Here is an 18448-nt window from a genome sequence, read left to right on the forward strand (position 1 = left end):
TTTTCATTGCTTCTTTGTGCTATTCTATAGACGTCGCTAACGCAATTATAATGCGGTCGTTTGCAGACTCGGAGGAGAACCAGACGGACGAGGACCGTGAGTACCATGAGGAGAACGGAGACGACTACACTGAAGGTGCCACATCACACCCAATCTCGTAGCACCTATTACGCATGGCTAATATAGAACTGCTATCGCTTCACTTTACTGCTACAATTATATTATGCTAGGACTTGCATGGTAGTATGCTTGCTTGAAAGCCTTTACCTTGACGCAACCTTACCCCTGCACACCCTGCTATTAGGCTAGACACACGCTTGCTGCTATATATATTTCACTACTTATACTTCTACTACGCTTATACTACGTGCGTGGTGGAAACTGGTGTTACCTGGACTATGGGGAGAGTGCTGCGTGTGTGACTTGGGTGTGTGGAGGGTGAGGGTTGTGTCGACCAAGTTGGAGTATGCGACGCGCCTGGGGCAAGTCTTGCCATGGGGTGCTACCTGGGCACCCCTAGAATGGATACCTGTGGTGGGTAAAATGGTATATGAGGTGGACCTGGGTGTGAACCTGTGACGGGTGGAGCCCGGGATGGAGGTGCTGTGGTGGCACGGTAAATGGAAACCCTGATGCAGACATTCTGGCTTGGTCACCCCTAAGGACTTACTAGTACTCAGATTCACCAGGAAGCCTTATGTACCACTCGCCCTATATGGTGCGGGACGGCTGGACTACTTGGTAGGATACTGCCACTACTGCTAGGTTGATAGCGGACAGTGTAAGGAGGTATGGGGCACGGAGGGTTTCCCCCCCCCCCCCACACCCTTCTGAGACTTCATGGAGACCTTGTGGACCCGGCTCGTGACTCACAGTTTTAGCCACCCCAGACTTGACTTGGGGTGAACCAGGGCTGAATGGTAGAGTGGCATTATCCTAGGCTAGCAAGCGGCCGGAATCAGCCTAGTTGACGACGGTCAGCGAGGAAGGCGGATCTTGTGGTTATGTAAAACCTTTGCAGAGTGTATGGTTGATCGATCGATACATGTGCCGACTTGTCGGCTATGGACCTTTCCTGGGTTTCGCTTAAACTAGATAGTGAGATGAGTCCTTCTCTTCTTCCCCCGTGAGAGAGTGTCAGTCGTAGCCAGGGGGACTACGGGCCTTGAGACAGTGCCAAGAGGGAGTTGGCCTGTCGACTGAGCGATGGTATGGTTATGGTATGGTGATGGTGTGGAGATGGTGGTATATCGATCCCAGGATCGAAACCTGGCTCTGGAATGGGAATGGGTGGAATAGTTGTGGGAATGGTGTTAGAACTTGACTATACTATTATATACTTGATATGCTAAATGCATAGGAAACTCCAGCCTTATAGGTTCCTCTTGACTATATCCAACTTGCATCCAATTTCCACAAAGCAATGCTCATAGGGTCGGGAGTGGCCAGTACAAATCGTACTGATAAATTTTGGCACACAGGTTCTACTGAGGAGTTTAGCTCCGAGGAGTTTGACGGATGAGGGTTCGTGCCTACGCTCGAGTCTGGCGATCTTATCTTCAAGTTGTTCTGAATGAATGCTACTTTTGATTCCGCCAATGCGGTGATGTAATAATTTATGTAATTCCACACTATTTGTACTCTGATATTATCGTTGTATGGATATGATATTCGACTGAAATTTGGGTAATATGATCTACAACGGTCTTATTACACTTCGACGCTGTGGATTTCCCTTCGTGGAAATCGGGGTCGTTTCACCGAGCCCTCGAGTGATTCGGGCAGAATCGCCCGGGGGTTATTTCGGACCCTTCGCGGGTAAGGCTGTGAGATTCGGTTTTTGTCAACTGGATAGTTTTAAGGGAACCCTGATATCCTGTTCGTGGGGATTTCATGCAGGGTCAGCCTGGCTGGGGCTCGACTGTGGGTCGAGGACCCACTGATGCTCGTGTTCCTGAGTCATGTTCGCTTGTGGGCCCATCCCACATTGGGACGGCCATTGAGACTGTTGGGCTGGCCCTTAGACTTCTAGGCCCAGGCGGGTCGGAGAAAAGTCCTTTTGACTCATATTCCCTCGGTGGGAAAAGAGTCCTGGTTTGCTTGGGAAGGTGAACCGTCCGACGTGATTTTGGTGGGAAAGGATAGGGATCGCGGGTGCGTATCCCGCGACATGACGCGGTGGTGTGTCATGGTAGGCTCATAGATTGAGGTGGACAGTTGCTCTTCTCGCATCTGTCACCCCTATAAAACAACATGCATGCAGGAACTGGCGGAGCTTAACATTACTGAGGCGAATGTTTCTCATTTGTGGGGGTTAAAAGACATATCAATATCAATGGAGATTTTAATTTGCTGCAAAGTGGGCATTTTGTGGTTTTGAATGCGCAATTGAATGTACTTGTCATGGCAGCAACGGTGGGGCAGAGAGAGAGAAATTGGAGTTAGTTTAGATGCCATTGACGACATGCATGCTTGAGATTAAGTTACATGCAAGGAAAACAGCTCAAAGAAAAGGAAATAGAAAGAATATAGAGAAAGCCCAAGAATTTTGTAGAGAAAGGAAAGGAATAGATTAGGCTGAACTTGATGATCATATTAGATGGAATAAAAGATTAGGCTAAAAAGAGATTTGACTCAAAATGAATTTTGAAGTTTTTTTTAAATACGTAAATAAATAAATGAGTATTTTGAAACTTGATTTGATAAAATAAATTTTTAAACTTGTTTAGAATTATAGAACAAAACCTTTCTGAGGCATCATCGGATTTTGCAACTTATTTTTCACACAATTAAAATTAAATGCAAAGGCATGAATGCAACAAACATATCATATTTAATTCTAAAATTTTGAGAAAACACATTTGCACTATTTTAAATTATAAATAGCATAATTAAATGTTGAAAATTTTTAGAAAGTTCATAAAACCATTAATTTTATTTAGTGTTTTCTATTCACAACCCAAAATAGAAATTTTGGGGTGTGACAGTGTTTGGCAAGGCGCATGAGGACGCGACACGTGGCTGCGTTGGACTTCCCCTAGGGTCTGACGGACAGCGTCGGACAGGCGTCCGAGGGTTTCGACCCTGTCTGGACCTTACTAGACCGCATCGTACCCTCCCTATGTGGAGTCCGACGGCGGGTCCAAGGCTCAATTTAGCGTGCGGCAGGCGACCGTTGGCAACAACGGTCAATTTCATTTGAACGTGGTTACGTGGCAACGCGTGATTGGCTATGGCCGACGTCAGACCCTGGTGTCGGACGGTCCGACAGCCCGTGTCTGCGGGTTCGATGGTCACTTAAGTGGCCTAACAGTCACTAACTTGAGGGGACGTCTATATAAGCCCTATGGCTGGCTCTTGCTCACTCTCTTGGTCATTTTCATTGACATAGCAACCTCATGAGCTGAGCCAAAGCCCTCCCACCCATCTCCATCATTGATTCATCATCTTTATGAGATTGGGAGTGAATCCAAGTGCATTGCTTGAGTGATTGCATCTAGAGGCACTTGGTGATTATGTTTGCTGCGGGATTCGCTTGTTACTCTTGGTGTTTACCGACACCTAGATGGCCTGGTAATTAGTGGATCGTCAAGTGGAGGAAGATGATTGTCTTTAGCTCTGATCATTGTAATTGTGAGTGGTTCTTATGCCTTCCTCGGTGGAGCGCTAAAGGCAACTCTAGTGGATTGCGCGTGGCTTGTGTGATTCTCATGTTGTGTTGGTTGTACGGCAGCCGATTGCGGATTAGGCATATGATGCCTATAAGCGTATGAACCTCAAAGTGAGTGAATCGCCATAACGAGGACTAACTTGCCGGCAAGCAAGTAAATCTCAGAGGAAAAATTGATTGTGTCCTCATTGTCTCCTTGGTATTCTTGGTATTCATTATGATTGATCACTTGCCACGGTGGTATATCACCTCTACCTCTCTTGCATTACTTTCCTAGTGTAGCTAAGCTCTTTAGTGTAATTAGTTTTGAGAGCTAGCTTGTGTCTTTGTCTAGTAGTTAGTGAGAATCTTTAGTTAGTCTTTGAGAGCGCACTAACTTAGTGGTAGTGACCTAGCCTTGTGTGTGACATAGAGACTATAGCAACTAGAATTGTTGGTAGATGGTTTGTGTTTTTAGTAGGCTAGCGCACCATTCACTTTGCCTCATAATTATCTAACATCTTGGCTTAGTGTTGTTGTATAAATTTTTAATAGGCTATTCACCCCCCCTCTAGCCATTAGGACCTTTCACCCGTCCACATACATCGACGCGAGGGATGAAGGGCCGAGCGGACTCTCGCCAGGGATGACGTGGGAGAACATTCCTAATCGCCCATTGATGGTCAGAGCTATTGCAAGTTCCTGCCCATAGCCTAGTAATGAGAATGTGGCAATCACTTCAATCGCTCCACTTCCTAGTAACCCTCTGGACTTTGTAGTGGTTAGAGAAGTCCTTAGAGAGTTTCTTGTTGATCAAGAGCGTGTGCCGATAGTGGATATTTAGCCATGTCATCTAGGCCAAGCATATGTTTGCTTTCATACCAACTATGATAGGGGCAACTATGTTCTAGAAAGCCCCCATCCATATCAAGATGTCAACATTTCATTTCAAAGGCATGATCGGGGTAGGAACTGGAGAAGAGTCATTTTCAACCAAGAATGTGGGCTTATGTTTCTAGGCATGCATCTAGACTATTGGGATCAAGAATATATAGAAACTGCACTTGCTCCTTTTGCTAGAATTATAGATTGGCATGCTGATGACCGTCGAAGGGCTAGAGTGTTGGTCGGAGCCAGAGTAGCTGATCTTGAAACTGTTCCTCAATTCATAGTCCTATCTCATGTGCCTGGTTTTGAGGGGGAAACTTGGACAATCCAATGTGAGGTGGTGCAAAGGGAGATATTGGGTGTTGGGCCCTAGGATGAGAATCCCATCCTGTCCCAATTGCAGATTGATGGTGACAGACCAGGGTCCTAGGGGTTCCCCACGGGGGTACTACTTGGATGGGCCCTGGGATGGCCCACGATCTGTTGAAGGACGCGAGACAAGGTGGCGTGGACTTAAAGCTATTCCAGATCGACTTAGTTGGCTTACTATGAAAGCTAGATTCTGTAATAAGACTAGGACTCTTCTCTTGTAACCGACTAGGACTAGATACATGCCCTTATCCTCTCCCCTGTATAAACAGAGGTACGGTACACCCCCTTGTAACCCTAACAATCATACAATCAATCCAACGCAAAAAGCAACACGCCGACCTGCAAAGAAAACCAGAGAAGAACCGGCCTCTAGGGCCCGGAACCGGAGCTGAACCGTCAAAACCGCGCTGTTTTCTGTTAACTGGAGAGATAATGGCCTTGTCGGCCAGCTGGGCCGGCCGGTTTAGGTGGCCCAACCGCGCCTGGGCGGGCGAACCGTGCCGCCGCCTTGCGCCATCCATTCCCGTGCTGCCACCTGTTCTAGACCCGACCCGTATCGCAGCTCAGCACGCCCTCCGTACGCGCGCACAGGCACGGACGTCCCCTGGCTAATCCTGCTACGACACGTAGGCCCAGCTGAGCGGCTCCTGCGCCAGCGCTTTCCCTCCGTGCGGTCACGGACGCGTGCGAGCGTGGCCACAACGCCGCGTGTCGTCGCCTCACAGGCCGTCTCCGTCGCTCGTCCCCATTTCCGGGGACAGCCCGGGGCCGCCTTGTCTCCTCTGCGCAAAGGCAGAAGGCGCCCGCCGCCGACAGCTGCTGCGCTGCGGGGCCCACCAGCTGGCCATGTCGACGTCCAGGCCAGCTCTGCATGGCTCTATGCGCTGGGGCCCACTGGTCAGCGGCTATCTTTGCATGGTACTGTTGGCGTGGGTCCCACCTAGCATGTTGATTTTGTTTGGGAAATTAATATCTTTTCACTCCGGGCTTCAAATATAGCAAATAATATATCCGTTTCGATCAGCTCGACGAGCTTTTTGCAATGGTGTACTCTAATTCATCATTTGTGATAGTTTTTCTCGATGAAAAATTAAATATCCTGTAAAACAATTGAGAGCACCAAAACTCGTGGAACTTGTTAGAATCAAACCCTATAACTATAGTTTGTGATTCATTTCATGTCAATTTATGAAATAGTTGATGGTTAAATTTGGAGTTTAATGACCATCAGCAACCCTCGAGAAGTCCTGATCCACCCAGTTGTGGACATTAATCAAGGTCAGAACAACTAGGAGGCTAATCAGATGGATAATCATCAGATGATACAGGAAGTAATCTTGGAACAACCTGCACCATCTGAACCCCCAACCAATTATGCTTGACAACGCAGAAGAGGTTGCTGAAAATCAAGTTGAAGTGGTGCCCATTCATCTTTTGGGGGAACAGAATAACTTTCTTCACCTAGAAATACCTGATGATGAACTCATGAATGATGAAGAGATCCAAGGGGCACAAAATGAGCAAAACATGGACTGGCAGCAGAACCAGGAGATCCAGGTTAGTAACATCCTACTAGGGATGGTCAAAATTATTGACAGCTTCCACCCAGCCCCTGTAGATGAAGGTCTGAGCAGTAAGGCCCTTGTTTATCAGTCACCTCATTTGGCCAGCAAGGCTAGGGACAGAAACAACAATCAAAGGGCAGGTGAAACTTCAGAGACAACCAAATTGGAGGTCCCAAAGCAGTGGGCACCATTTTTTAAGGTGTTCATCAACTCCCCTTCCAGTTACTCTTGGGCCAAAAATCTGCTTCAGTCCCAATTCTCTGCATTCATTCAACAGCCATGGGACTCCACTAAGCTCAGTCTTTCTACTCCTACCACCTGCCAGGAAAATGAGCAATGTGGAAAGCTGAGCTTCATTGAAGATTCTCTGATCACTGATGAGTCACTACTTTTTAAGGAGACCTAGGCCACCTCACTCATAGGCAAAAAAAGAGCAAGAAAAGGCAAAATGCAATCCCCAATTGTTGATTCTGAGGTCAGGAGGAGGAGCAGGGTTAGAGAGAAGACAAATGGCTTCAAACCAAATGGATGTAAGATATCCAATTGTCTTGGGTGCAAGATTCAGCCACCAACACTTTCAACTGACACCTTACAGGACATTGGGATCAAGATGTTCCAGATGAGTGCTGAAGAGGTCGATGAAGCTACTCTCAACAAAAGAAAGAAGCCCAAGCCCATTGCAAGAAAAAGGGGAACGGCCAGGAAAACAATGATGTTGATGAAGATGGAGAGAAGCCCAACAAGGACAAGAACGCTGACTAGCTTTGGCTCTTTTAATGTTATCTTAATTTCCTTTCTGTTTTAATGTTAGTTGAACTTTGGTTATGTTGGCCTAGACCTGTTAAGCCTTTGTTTTGGTACTTTGGACCAGTGTTCCTTGGCTGGTTTTTAATTCCTGGTTGTTGTTGTTATTTCTGCCTTCTTTTTCTCTCTCTTTTTTGCTGTTGGCTGTTTGTTGGTCTTGGCCCCTCATCTAGGGGATTAGTGGGGAGAGCATTCTACTCTCCCCCTCTTGGCTCAAGTTTGCAATTGTTTCCACTTAATGACAAGCAGATTATAGAAAGCCTTATGTTGGAACGTAAGAGGAGCCAATGCAGAAAAGAAGTGGAACTCCATTAGGGACAAGATTATGGAAAGCAAAGCTGACATTGTATGCCTATAAGAAACTAAGAAAGAGACTATTGATCAAGCTTTCCTCAGAAATATCTGTCCTCAAGGGTTTGACTCATTTGTATTCAAGTCTTCCGATGGAGCCTCAGGAGGTATTTTGATGGCATGGAAGGGATCACTTTTTAATGGCATTGAGATCTTTTAGAATGATTTTGCTATCTCAGTGGAAATGATTTCAAGCATCAACAATAGCTCATGGATACTTACAACTATTTATGCTCCCTGTACACCAACTGGCAAAAGAGCCTTCCTTGATTGGTTCAAAAACATCCAGATGCCTGAGCAAACTAAATGGCTCATAGTAGGGGATTTAAATCTAATAAAAAACCTAAAGATAGGAACAAGGAAGGAGGGGACATAACAGAAATGTTTCTTTTCAACAATGCCATCAACACACTGGGACTGGTAGAGCTTCCTCTTCATGGCAGACATTACACATGGATAAACAAACAACTCTCTCCCCTACTTGAGAGATTAGACTAGTTTTTTTACCTCAAATGCCTGGACAAAGAGATATCCAAACACTATGGTGAAAAGCTATGGTCATGGAGACCTCATATCATTGGCCCTGTGTAATAGAGATCAACACCAAAATTCCTAAAGGCCATATTTTTAGATTTGACAACCACTGGTTAGATAGAGATGACTTTGTTTCAGTCCTCATTCATGGATGGAAGCTCCTTTTCTACCAAATGACCCAACCAAAGCCATAAATGCTAAATGCAAGAACTTGAGGAAATCTCTGAAGACTTTGGAAAGCCAACACACCTCCTTTGCCAAAATTAATTGAAAACTAAAAAATGATCTTGAAACTTTTGGACATATTGAATGTTTTAGAGACCTGTCACTTAGTGAATGGAATTTCAGAGAACTTTTGAGCTCCAAACTAATTTCTTACCTCAGACAACAAAGATGCTACTAGAAACAAAGAGGAAAAATTAACTGGGTCAAAGAAGGAGATGCTAGTACTAGATACTTTCATGCCCATGTCGCCATCAATCACAGGAAAAATTCTATAGCCTTCCTCCAAGATGCTTTAGGTATTGATATTACAGATCATGAACAAAAGGCACAAATTCTTTGGGAGGCCTTCAAGCAAAGACTGGAAAAGTTAGAATTCAAGTCAATGCTATTCAACCTGAGAAACCTACTAAGTGCCAATAATAATCTTGGAGGATTAGAGACTCCCTTCATTAGACAAGAGATTGATGAGGTGATAGCTGATCTTCCAAATAACAAATCTCCAGGGCCAGTTGGTTTCAATAATGAGTTTATTAAAGGCTGTTGGAATTTGATTGCACTAGATTACTACAAGCTATTTGAAGCTCTCTTTGAGGGAGAAATCTACCTGAAGAGCATCAACACATCATATATTACTTTGATTCCAAAGAAGGAAGGGTCGACCACAACTTCTAATTATAGACCAATCTCTCTACTCAACACATCCTTCAAGCTCATCACCAAGATACTAGCAAACATGTTATAGAAAGTGATCAAGCAAATCATTCACAAAAACCAATATGGATTTATCAAAACTAGAACAATCCAAGATTGTTTAGAATATCTTCATATGTGCCATAAATCCATAAGGCAATTGGTCATCCTAAAACTTGATTTCGAGAAGGATTTTGACAAGGTGGAACATGAAGCCATTATTTAGGTACTAAGAGCAAAGGGCTTTGGTAATAAAAGGATTAGATGGATCAAAGACATCCTAAATTCTAGGACTTAATCAGTATTACTAAATGGAAAGGCAGGAAAGGTTAGTCATTGCAGGAGAGGGGTCAGACAAGGTGATCCACTCTCTCCACTATTATTTGTACTTGTGGCAGACCTACTCCAATCAATTGTTAACAAAGCCAAGGATCTTAATCTCCTCAAGTTACCCATCCCCCTGAGGTGTTTCACTGACTTCCCAATAATCCAATATGCAGATGATACACTAATAATCTTGGAAGACTACAGCAGTCAGCTTTTAACTCCCAAAGCTCTCCTACATTCTTTTGGGGAATCAACTGGCTTGAAGGTTAATTACAATAAATCAATCATGATACCCATCAACATTGAGGAAGAAAGATTGGACCATTTGGCTAGAACCTTTAATTGTGAGAAAGGCAAATTACCATTTACATATCTTGGGCTGCCTTTGGCATTGACAAAGCCAAAAGTGATAGATTTCTCTCCCCTGGTCACTAGATGTGAGAGGAGGTTGGCTGCCACATTAACCTTCCTAAACTAAACTAGAAGGCTTCAATTAACAAACTCAGTTTTCTCAACTTTCCCTACATTCTGCATGAGTACTTTTGCTGTCCATAACACAATAATAGCATAGATTGACAAATTTAGAAAACTCTATCTTTGGAGGGGAGCTGATGTAAATGCAAAACAAAATCCAAAAGCTGCCTGGACTGATGTGTGCAAATCAAAGGAAGAGGGGGGATTGGGAGTAATCAATTTGAAAACTAAGAATGAGGCTCTATTACTGAAGTACCTGATTAAATTTTTCAACAAAGATGACATTCTATGGGTGGCACTTGTGTGGGAAAGTTATTATGAAGCTGGAAGTCTACCATCATTGGCCAAGAAGGGATCTGGTGGAAAGACATCCTGAAGTTATTAGATAAATTTAAAAGGATTGTCAAGAGTCAACATCAACAAAGGCCACGAAGGCATACTACCACAAATACCAGGGGCGAATTAATAACCTATAAGATACAGAAATCTTTGTAGGAACCTTGCAGGGACTCCTCGCTGGCGAAGGCTTCTGAACCTCGGGCGAATGCTTGGAGCCAGCGGCAAAGGCCACTGCTCTTAAGGATAGGCGAAGACTACCGAGTTTTGAGCGAAGGCTCAGAGCCGACGGCGAAGGCTGTCGCGATGAAGGCGAAGAGTGGACTAGAACGCCTCTGCAGATGGGCGGAGGCAAGCCTTCGCTGCCCTAACGAAAGCCAACGGCGCCCGCGCCCTGGACAACAGATGGGCCTCCAATGGGTACGGGACAAGGCCCATGAAGCAAGATGGTTGGAGAAGGAGAAGACCTAAGATGCCTCCACAGGCTTACATACGTACTGGAATATCCCTAGAATATGCCTATACAATCCAAGGGCACAATTGTAAAAAGAACCTCTGTATGTACAGTAACCTATAAAAGGGGGAGAATGAACCCCATGAAAGGAGGTTGTTGAATCCCATTTATGAAACCCTAAATCACTATGGGCCATATCCTCGTTGGCTTACACTGGCTTTCGGCATTGGCCAGAGGTCCCCCCATCCGACTCTCCATCGCTAGGATTAGCATCCCAACACCAAGGGAGCAAGGGCGGAGTCGTTCTTGTTCACCCTCTAGCCGTGGACCTCAAAGACTCACTGGAACAAAAGTGCCGATGGCTCGATCCCAAGAAACCCCTCACATACCACCACAAAGTCGGCCAGCTAAAGCAGCGCGTTGGGCGAAAGGTGCTGCAGCTCGACCTGGTGCTCATGGAGGAACCCGCGGATGAAGTCAGACATTGGCAGCCCATACCAATGTTTGTGGTAATCGAGGAAGGACACCGCCTCCCCCGCCCTGTGGCCACGAGAATCGCTCTCCAGCGGTGGCTCTCCACCGGGCCACCTATTTGGGCAGGAGGAGACCCTTCTCCACGAACTCCAGGAGCTTCCCCTCGGTCACGACCGATGGCACCCATGAGCCCATCTTGTAGGTTTGAGGAGGAAGGACGGTGGCTGCAGAAGCAGGCAACGAGCAATGACAGAGCATGGATGAGGCAGCGAGATGACGGTCATGGGAGCTGACTACGAGCAGCAACAGGGCGAGGTAATCCTCAAGGTTTCCCTTTTCCTCCCTTCTTGCCCTCTTCTCCTCCCTCTTAAAGCCGCTGTAGCCGGGGAAGCGAACCGCCCCCGCAAAGAATCCGCACTAACTGCCCGCACGCGCCTTTGGGGAATGTGCCCGAACGCTGCAGCTCACGCCCACACGTGAGCCTGTGCCATCAAAGCACAACGTGACTAGGCGAACCAACCGCCCTATGAATCCACATATAAGGCGTCCCTCAGGCTTCTCACCCGCACGCCACATGATAGGCAAAGTATCCTTGCTACCAGGGTCACCCCACGAAAGGGTTCGCAGCCCGCTAAGAGCTAGGGGCAAAGAGAGATGGGCCCAGCGGCCTCGACCGGGATGGTGCTGAGCATCCCGACCATCTCCCCTTATGTTCGAGTTGTTGACTTCGAAGCAAGCCCATGTTTTTCCCTCTGAGGGAAGGCATCTTGCCCTCCAACCGCTGCTGAAGCAGACGGGGACCAACGGGATAGGTGGTCGATGATTTATGGGATGTCTCCCAGCGAGGCAAAGCCGAACTCCACGATGAAGCAGGGGATAATCGGGTCCCACTCAAACTACCCACTGATGCTCGACGTGGCGCACCGCTCGGGCAACGTGGCTAGCGGTGGACAGCCTCACCCCACGTGGGGCAAAAAAACCAGCCCGCGAAAGGGTCCCCGACCGTTCCAGGCCCACAAAAGAGCTAGGGGCAAGGAGAGATGGGCCCCAGCGGCCTTCACCGAGATGGTGCTGAGCCTCCTAAAAATCTCCCCTTGTGTTCGAGTCGTCAACTTCGAAGCCAGCCCTGGTTATTCCCATCGAGGAGAGGCATCATTCCCTCCGACCACTACTGAAGTGGTCGGGGACCAACGGGATAGGTGGTCGATGATTTTATGGGACGTCTCCCAGCGAGGCAAAGCCAAACTTCGCAATGAAGCCAGGGACAATCAGGTCCCACTTGAACCACCCACTCAAGCTCAAAGAGGCGCACCGCTCGGCCGACAAGACTAGCGGTGGACAGCCTCACCCCGCGTGGGACCAAAAAACCAGTCCATTAAAGGATTACCGAATCTTCAAGGCCTATAAAAGAGCCAGGAACAACGGAAGATGGGCCCCACCAGCCTCGACCATGTCGGTGCCAAGCCCCCCGACCATCTCATCTAACATTTAAGTCATCGACCTCAAAAACCAGCATGGATAATTCCCCTGACCACTGCTGCAGTGTCGGGGACCCACTGGATAGGTGGTCAAGGATTACGGAACATCTCCCAACGAGGCAAAGCCAAAGCCCAAACAGAGCAGAGGGCAATCGATTCCCGCTCAAACTACCCTCTAATGCTCGACAAAGGGCAGGCCTCTCAAACGGATAGCTACCCCAACCAAAGCAATCAGGGCGCGACCCAACCTCATCCACAGGCACGGCGTCGACCCAAGGGGCTACTCATGCCCGTGACCTCGAGCCCAGCCTTGGGACCAGGAAAACAAAGCAAAATCCTGAATAAACGGCTCAGGGGATGACCCCGACCACAGGAGAACCAAAACGCTCCAAAAGAGAACATGCTTTATTCCAAACAAACGTTTACAAAGCGGGTGCGGCCACGACCGCTTACAAGGTACAAAAAACTCGATACCACCATAACGGCGGTATCACAGAAGGCCTCGGAGGCGGCTGCTACAAGTGCGGGAGGACAAGGTGGAACATCCACCTCGCAAGCCTTCTGGTTGCACCACGGCCTCTGGGTCGTGGTACGCAGGGGGTAGAGAGGAGCAGAGCCACCCGGTTCCAGCAAGCACCACTATCATGTCCTCTATGATGTGAAAGGGCTACCAGGACTGTGCAAAAGTCCCTCCACATATCGCCCAGCTACCGAGATCCATTGAATGGTCTCTCGATAAGACTAAGGTGCACCATCAGGCTGCCGATAGACTTTAGGAGCGGGCCGGAGACGTCCCTAGCCAACATTCGCCCTGCGCGCCCGAATTGTTAGAGTTTGGAGAGTGGCAAGGCGCCACGGCCATGGAACCGGCGACCGCACCATCTCATACCCCACTGCTCGCAAGCATTCTTCTAGCACCCGTTATTAGGAGACGCGCCACCAACGGCCGGCGAGCGCAATCGGCCCTAGGAAGGCCGCATCCTATCTCTAAGTGCGTGTTTAGTTCGTGAAATTTAAGAATTTGGTTACTGTAGCACTTTTGTTTTTATTTGGCAATTAGTGTTCAATCATGGACTAATTAGGCTCAAAACGTTCGTCGTCGCGATTTCCAACCAAACTGTGCAATTAATTTTTTTTCATCTACATTTAATGCTTCATGCACGTATCGCAAGATTCGATGTGATGACTACTGTAGCACTTTTTGGAACTAAGCCTAAGTTCTGCCAAACAAAGTCCTACTTCTAGCTACTCAGAACACACGGTATGCCTAAAAAGCTTAGTGCGTGTTTAGTTCGCGAAATTTGAGAATTTGGCTACTGTAGCACTTTCGTTTTTATTTGGCAATTAATGTTTAATCATAGACTAATTAGGCTCAAAACGTTCGTCTCGCGATTTCCAACCAAACTGTGCAATTAATTTTTTTATCTATATTTAATGCTCCATACATGTATCATAAGATTCAATGTAATAACTATTTTAGCATTTTTTGGGAAACTTTTTAGAACTAAACACAGCCTTGGCCGGCTCGAAACAGAAGGGGAATCCTCATTTATAGGCTCGCACATGACTGTGCGACGCGTGAACCCCGAGCCACGTGGCGTGAAATGGGATGGCCAGAGACACGTCCCAGCGTGTGGCCAAAGCCTCGAGATTCCCCGAAGGGTGCAGAGCTAGCATTGCTGCAGGCAGGCTCGACGAGGCAATGCGACCCAGGCGAGACCTCAGGATTCCTGGCACGCGAGGAAGCCTGAGGCGCCCCAGGCGACTGACGACTGGCAGGCGCGTGCACCACCCACGAAGGCACCGTGACAAGACAGCACGCAACGGCCACCCCTTGCATTATAAGCAACCTAGGGCGTGTTTGCGCACCTGGCCCAGCATGGCCTAGCCAGCCCAAACGGACCAGACCGGGGCAGGTCTGCCCCAACTGCTGCAACGCAGCTTGTTTGTGCACCTGGACCGATTCAACCCGACCTAGACGAGCTGGTGTTTGTGACCCAATACTCAGCCGGGCTCAAACGCCAACCGTTACCAACTGCCAAGCACAGATTGTGTTTGCCAGTTGCTGTGCTCGGCCTGGCCCAAAGAGAAGGAAGAACAGCATGATCAATAGAGAAGCAAACACTTTGAATGAAAATATATAAAAGACATAGACCTCAGACTAATTCCATTTAATCAACACATATATTGCCGGCTACATTGCATAATCAAAGAAGCAAATTAAGAACAGTAGCAGAATTAAGTAGTTTGGCAAGCCGAGAAGGGCAACAAGTTAACAGAAAAGAGAGTACATGAATTAAAGTGACATGTAGCCAGCTAATGCAGTCATCCTATTGTGTCATCATCGGCCTAATTAAAACAACAGCTGTGGCACATGAACAGCTTGAGTGACAGACCAACTACAACCATAAACAAGATCAAGATGACAGCATTTTTGCAACAGCCTTGCAGCTCAGGTGAATGAGGATAGATTTCAGAACCTTGACCTATCACCAGTTCATGGGATGCTGATGCATCCCCATGAGGGGCATGAATTGGTAACAGCAAGGGTTCTTGAGGTACCCTTGCATTAAAATCTCTAAGAGCATCATCATAGTTGTTGTACTTCTGATAGATAGCCCCTTCTTCCCTAAGCACTTGCTTAGCACACTCATACCATGTAAAATAAATCCCAGGTTTCTTCCCTTCAAAGACCACATAGCAAGGAGGCATTCTCTGAAACCAACCAAATGTAGAATATATAAGTGGTCTGAATGACATACCTCAGTCGACCATTCAGTTTGAATGATGGTGAACATCATCGGCAACTCGATAAAAAAATTAGCCTCAGCTGTTATTTTCCTTGTTTAGTCATTAGTGGCTACCAAGAATTGTAAGAACCAAATAAAGAGGCAAATAAACAACAGTTGCACTCACTGCCATCAGCCATCACAAGAGGATGTTGTTGCTGTGGAGTACAACTGAGCAAATAAAGAAGAAAGCACAACACTGTAAACCATCAAAACAAGAATAAGGTAGCCACCACAAGTTTGTTTTATGCATCATAGGCCTTTAAATCCCATAGTTACCACCAGAGGCATAAACAACAAAAAAATGCAACTAGTTATCAAATAAAAAGTAGCCAACAGAGGCTACAAATAAGTTTCTTATAATACCAAATTCAGCCCAACAGCCAAGGGCTCAAATGTTCCCAAATTCTTGCCTATTGTTAGCCACCCTCCTAGGCAAACTACACCATCAAGGTCAAGTGTCAAAAGAACAAGCAGACTGCACAAAAGGTCCTGTTATCAAAAGAAGAGAGAGTGGGTGAGGGGGGATGGAGGAACTATACATCTCTACAGTTAAGCCCCTCCTGGCCTTCTAGCCCTTCATGTGTAGTGAAACTACACATAGTAGTTTTTGGCCAGGAAGGTCCTAAGCCAAAGGGCCCTGTGGGCATCACTCATGTTCACAAAGCCCCTGCCTTGGGCCTTGTTGTCCAGGAGGAAGGTGTAGGCAACAATAAGTGCCTCCTCACTGAAGCCAGGCATCTCCATCACAGCAAGGTACAGATTGGCATCAACATGGGTAGGTCCAGTCTCCCTAAGAGCATTGGCCACATTGTTCACAACATCTAACATGTTAGTCAACATGAGCATCTCCTCCTCAGAGAAGTTCCCTCTCTTCCTCTTTGGGCCAGCAGCTGAGGAGGTAGGAAGCAGTACCAGCACCAGCACCAGCTGCAACAGGGGCAGCAGCACTAGCACCAGCACCAGCTACAATAGGGGCAGAACCACCATTGATGAGCTGCTCCATCACTGAAGTACCAGCAACAAACCCACCCTCAAATGCACCTGAATCCATCCTAGGACTGACATGTAATAAAATCAACAACAGAATTAGTCAAGAACAGGCTGACAACAATATTAACAGTTGTATGAACTAACCATAGACTAACAGATCATGAAGAACAGAATGTTTCAAGAACAGAATGAATGAGGCATAAAATTGGTCTCAGCTTTGTCCACCAAATTATTACATCAGCATGACACACATGAGTTCCATAGCAGGGTACAGAAACTAAAATCAAGAACATATTACATCAACTAGTGTTTGTTCCCCTCCCTTCCCACATAGCATTGCAAATGGCATCCCTTATTTCAGCCATGTCAACAGAGTCTTGGTCCAGATGGGCTGGGGGTAGGTTGGTTGGATCAGCAGAAGTAGTGAAACCTTCCTCATCAGGAACTACTTCATCAATGCCAAAACCTAGGATCCAGTTATGCAAAATGGCACAGGCAACTACAAGCTTCACTTGTGTCCTATACTTGTGGAAGGGTTTGTTGTCCAAGATCCTAAACCTGCCCTTCAGTGCACCTATAGCCCTCTCCACAGTCACTCTAAGTGATGAGTGCCTAAGGTTGTAGAGCTCCCTTGCATTGGTGGGCCTGTTCCTTGGGCCATACTCAGACAAATGGTACCTAACCCCCCTGTAGGGAGGTAGGAAACCATTTTTGCATGCATACCCAGCATCTACCAAGAACATTTTACCTACACAAGACATCTACTGTGAGAGTGTGTGTTAATAGGCCATGGAATATGTAATTAGTGTTGGTGTGCAATTACCTTCTGGCAAACTCAAGCCATCTTCCCTGGCTACAGCATCTGCCAAAACAGTTGCATCATGGGCAGAGCCCTCCCAGCCAGCCAGGACATAAGTGAATTTCAGATCACAATTCACAACTACCATCACATTTTGGGTGGGATCCTTTTTCCTACCCCTAAAAGCTTGTTGCATGCGCCTAGGAACCCTTGCTAGGAAATGAGTGCCATCTATAAAGCCAATGACATCCTAAAAAGCATGGGTCAGTCATTGCAATAGGTCTAATGTAACTAATGAACCCAGGGTATACAATTACCTTAAAATATGGATTCCATGTATGGCTTCCAAGAATCTTTGGGTGAGTGGTAGTGCTAGCTGGCTTTATCATTTCATTCCTAAGCTCACCCACAGCATACAACACCTGATGGAAGTGCTTGTGGACAGTTTGGATGGACCTCCTAAAGGACTGGTGGACAACCCTAAATCTTTGGTTGTGCCCTACAACATGTAAAAACATGGCAACCTGCTCTTCTACTGACACCCCCTCCCTATCAGTGACAAGACTCCTCTCTCTAAAAGTTCTCACTAACTTAAAAAAAGCAACTCTCTTCATCCTAATCATAGAAATACACTCTGAATCAGTGGAATTGTATATCATTCTCAGTGTTCTCTGTCTATGCTCTTCATTTTCATCCCTAATCAGGGCCAGTGCTATAGGATTAGGCAGTGGGGTTTCAGGTTCAGGGGTTTTCCTTTTCAGCCTAGTGGATACAAAGGTAACCATAACAACAGTCAAGGCAGCTGCCTTCCTACACAGCATGTCACGGCTCAAAGACAGATCCATCTACAAGCATGTAAAAATGTAACATGATTTCAGTTAATGAGCCCTGCTAGGCATCAACATGACTGTGAAATGAATGCATGCCAACAAAAGCACGGCTGCATCTTTATGTGATGCCTCCCAGTACTATGTGGACAACATCATTGACCAATGATGGAACAAAAAACTCAGATCAAGAACAGCAAGGTACAAGTAACACTAACAACTGCATCAAACAGTTATGAACAGCAAGGTACAATACAAATCTGAAATAGATCAACAACCCTAACAGATCACGAGCCCAACAGATCAAGAACAGCAAGGTACAAGTAACCCTAATAGGAGCATGAAGCAGTTATAACAAGTATGAAACCCTAACAGATCATGAACAACAACGAACAAGAAACCCTAATAGGTTCGAGAAG

General features: G+C 46.5%; 1 protein-coding gene across 1 annotated transcript; it reads right to left on the minus strand.

The window, feature by feature from the left end:
- Window positions 1-16702: 16702 nt before the first annotated feature.
- LOC136479463 (protein ALP1-like) lies at window positions 16703-18103 on the minus strand. Its single transcript, XM_066477329.1, has 3 exons — window positions 17520-18103; window positions 17227-17452; window positions 16703-17151 (listed from the first exon to the last, which is right to left on the minus strand). Exons 1-3 carry the CDS (start codon window positions 18045-18047, stop codon window positions 16703-16705), a joined length of 1203 nt encoding a protein of 400 aa, XP_066333426.1. The 5' UTR covers window positions 18048-18103.
- Window positions 18104-18448: the final 345 nt, after the last annotated feature.

Source organism: Miscanthus floridulus, chromosome 9 (genome assembly GCF_019320115.1).
Source record: "Miscanthus floridulus cultivar M001 chromosome 9, ASM1932011v1, whole genome shotgun sequence".
NCBI lineage: Eukaryota > Viridiplantae > Streptophyta > Magnoliopsida > Poales > Poaceae > Miscanthus > Miscanthus floridulus.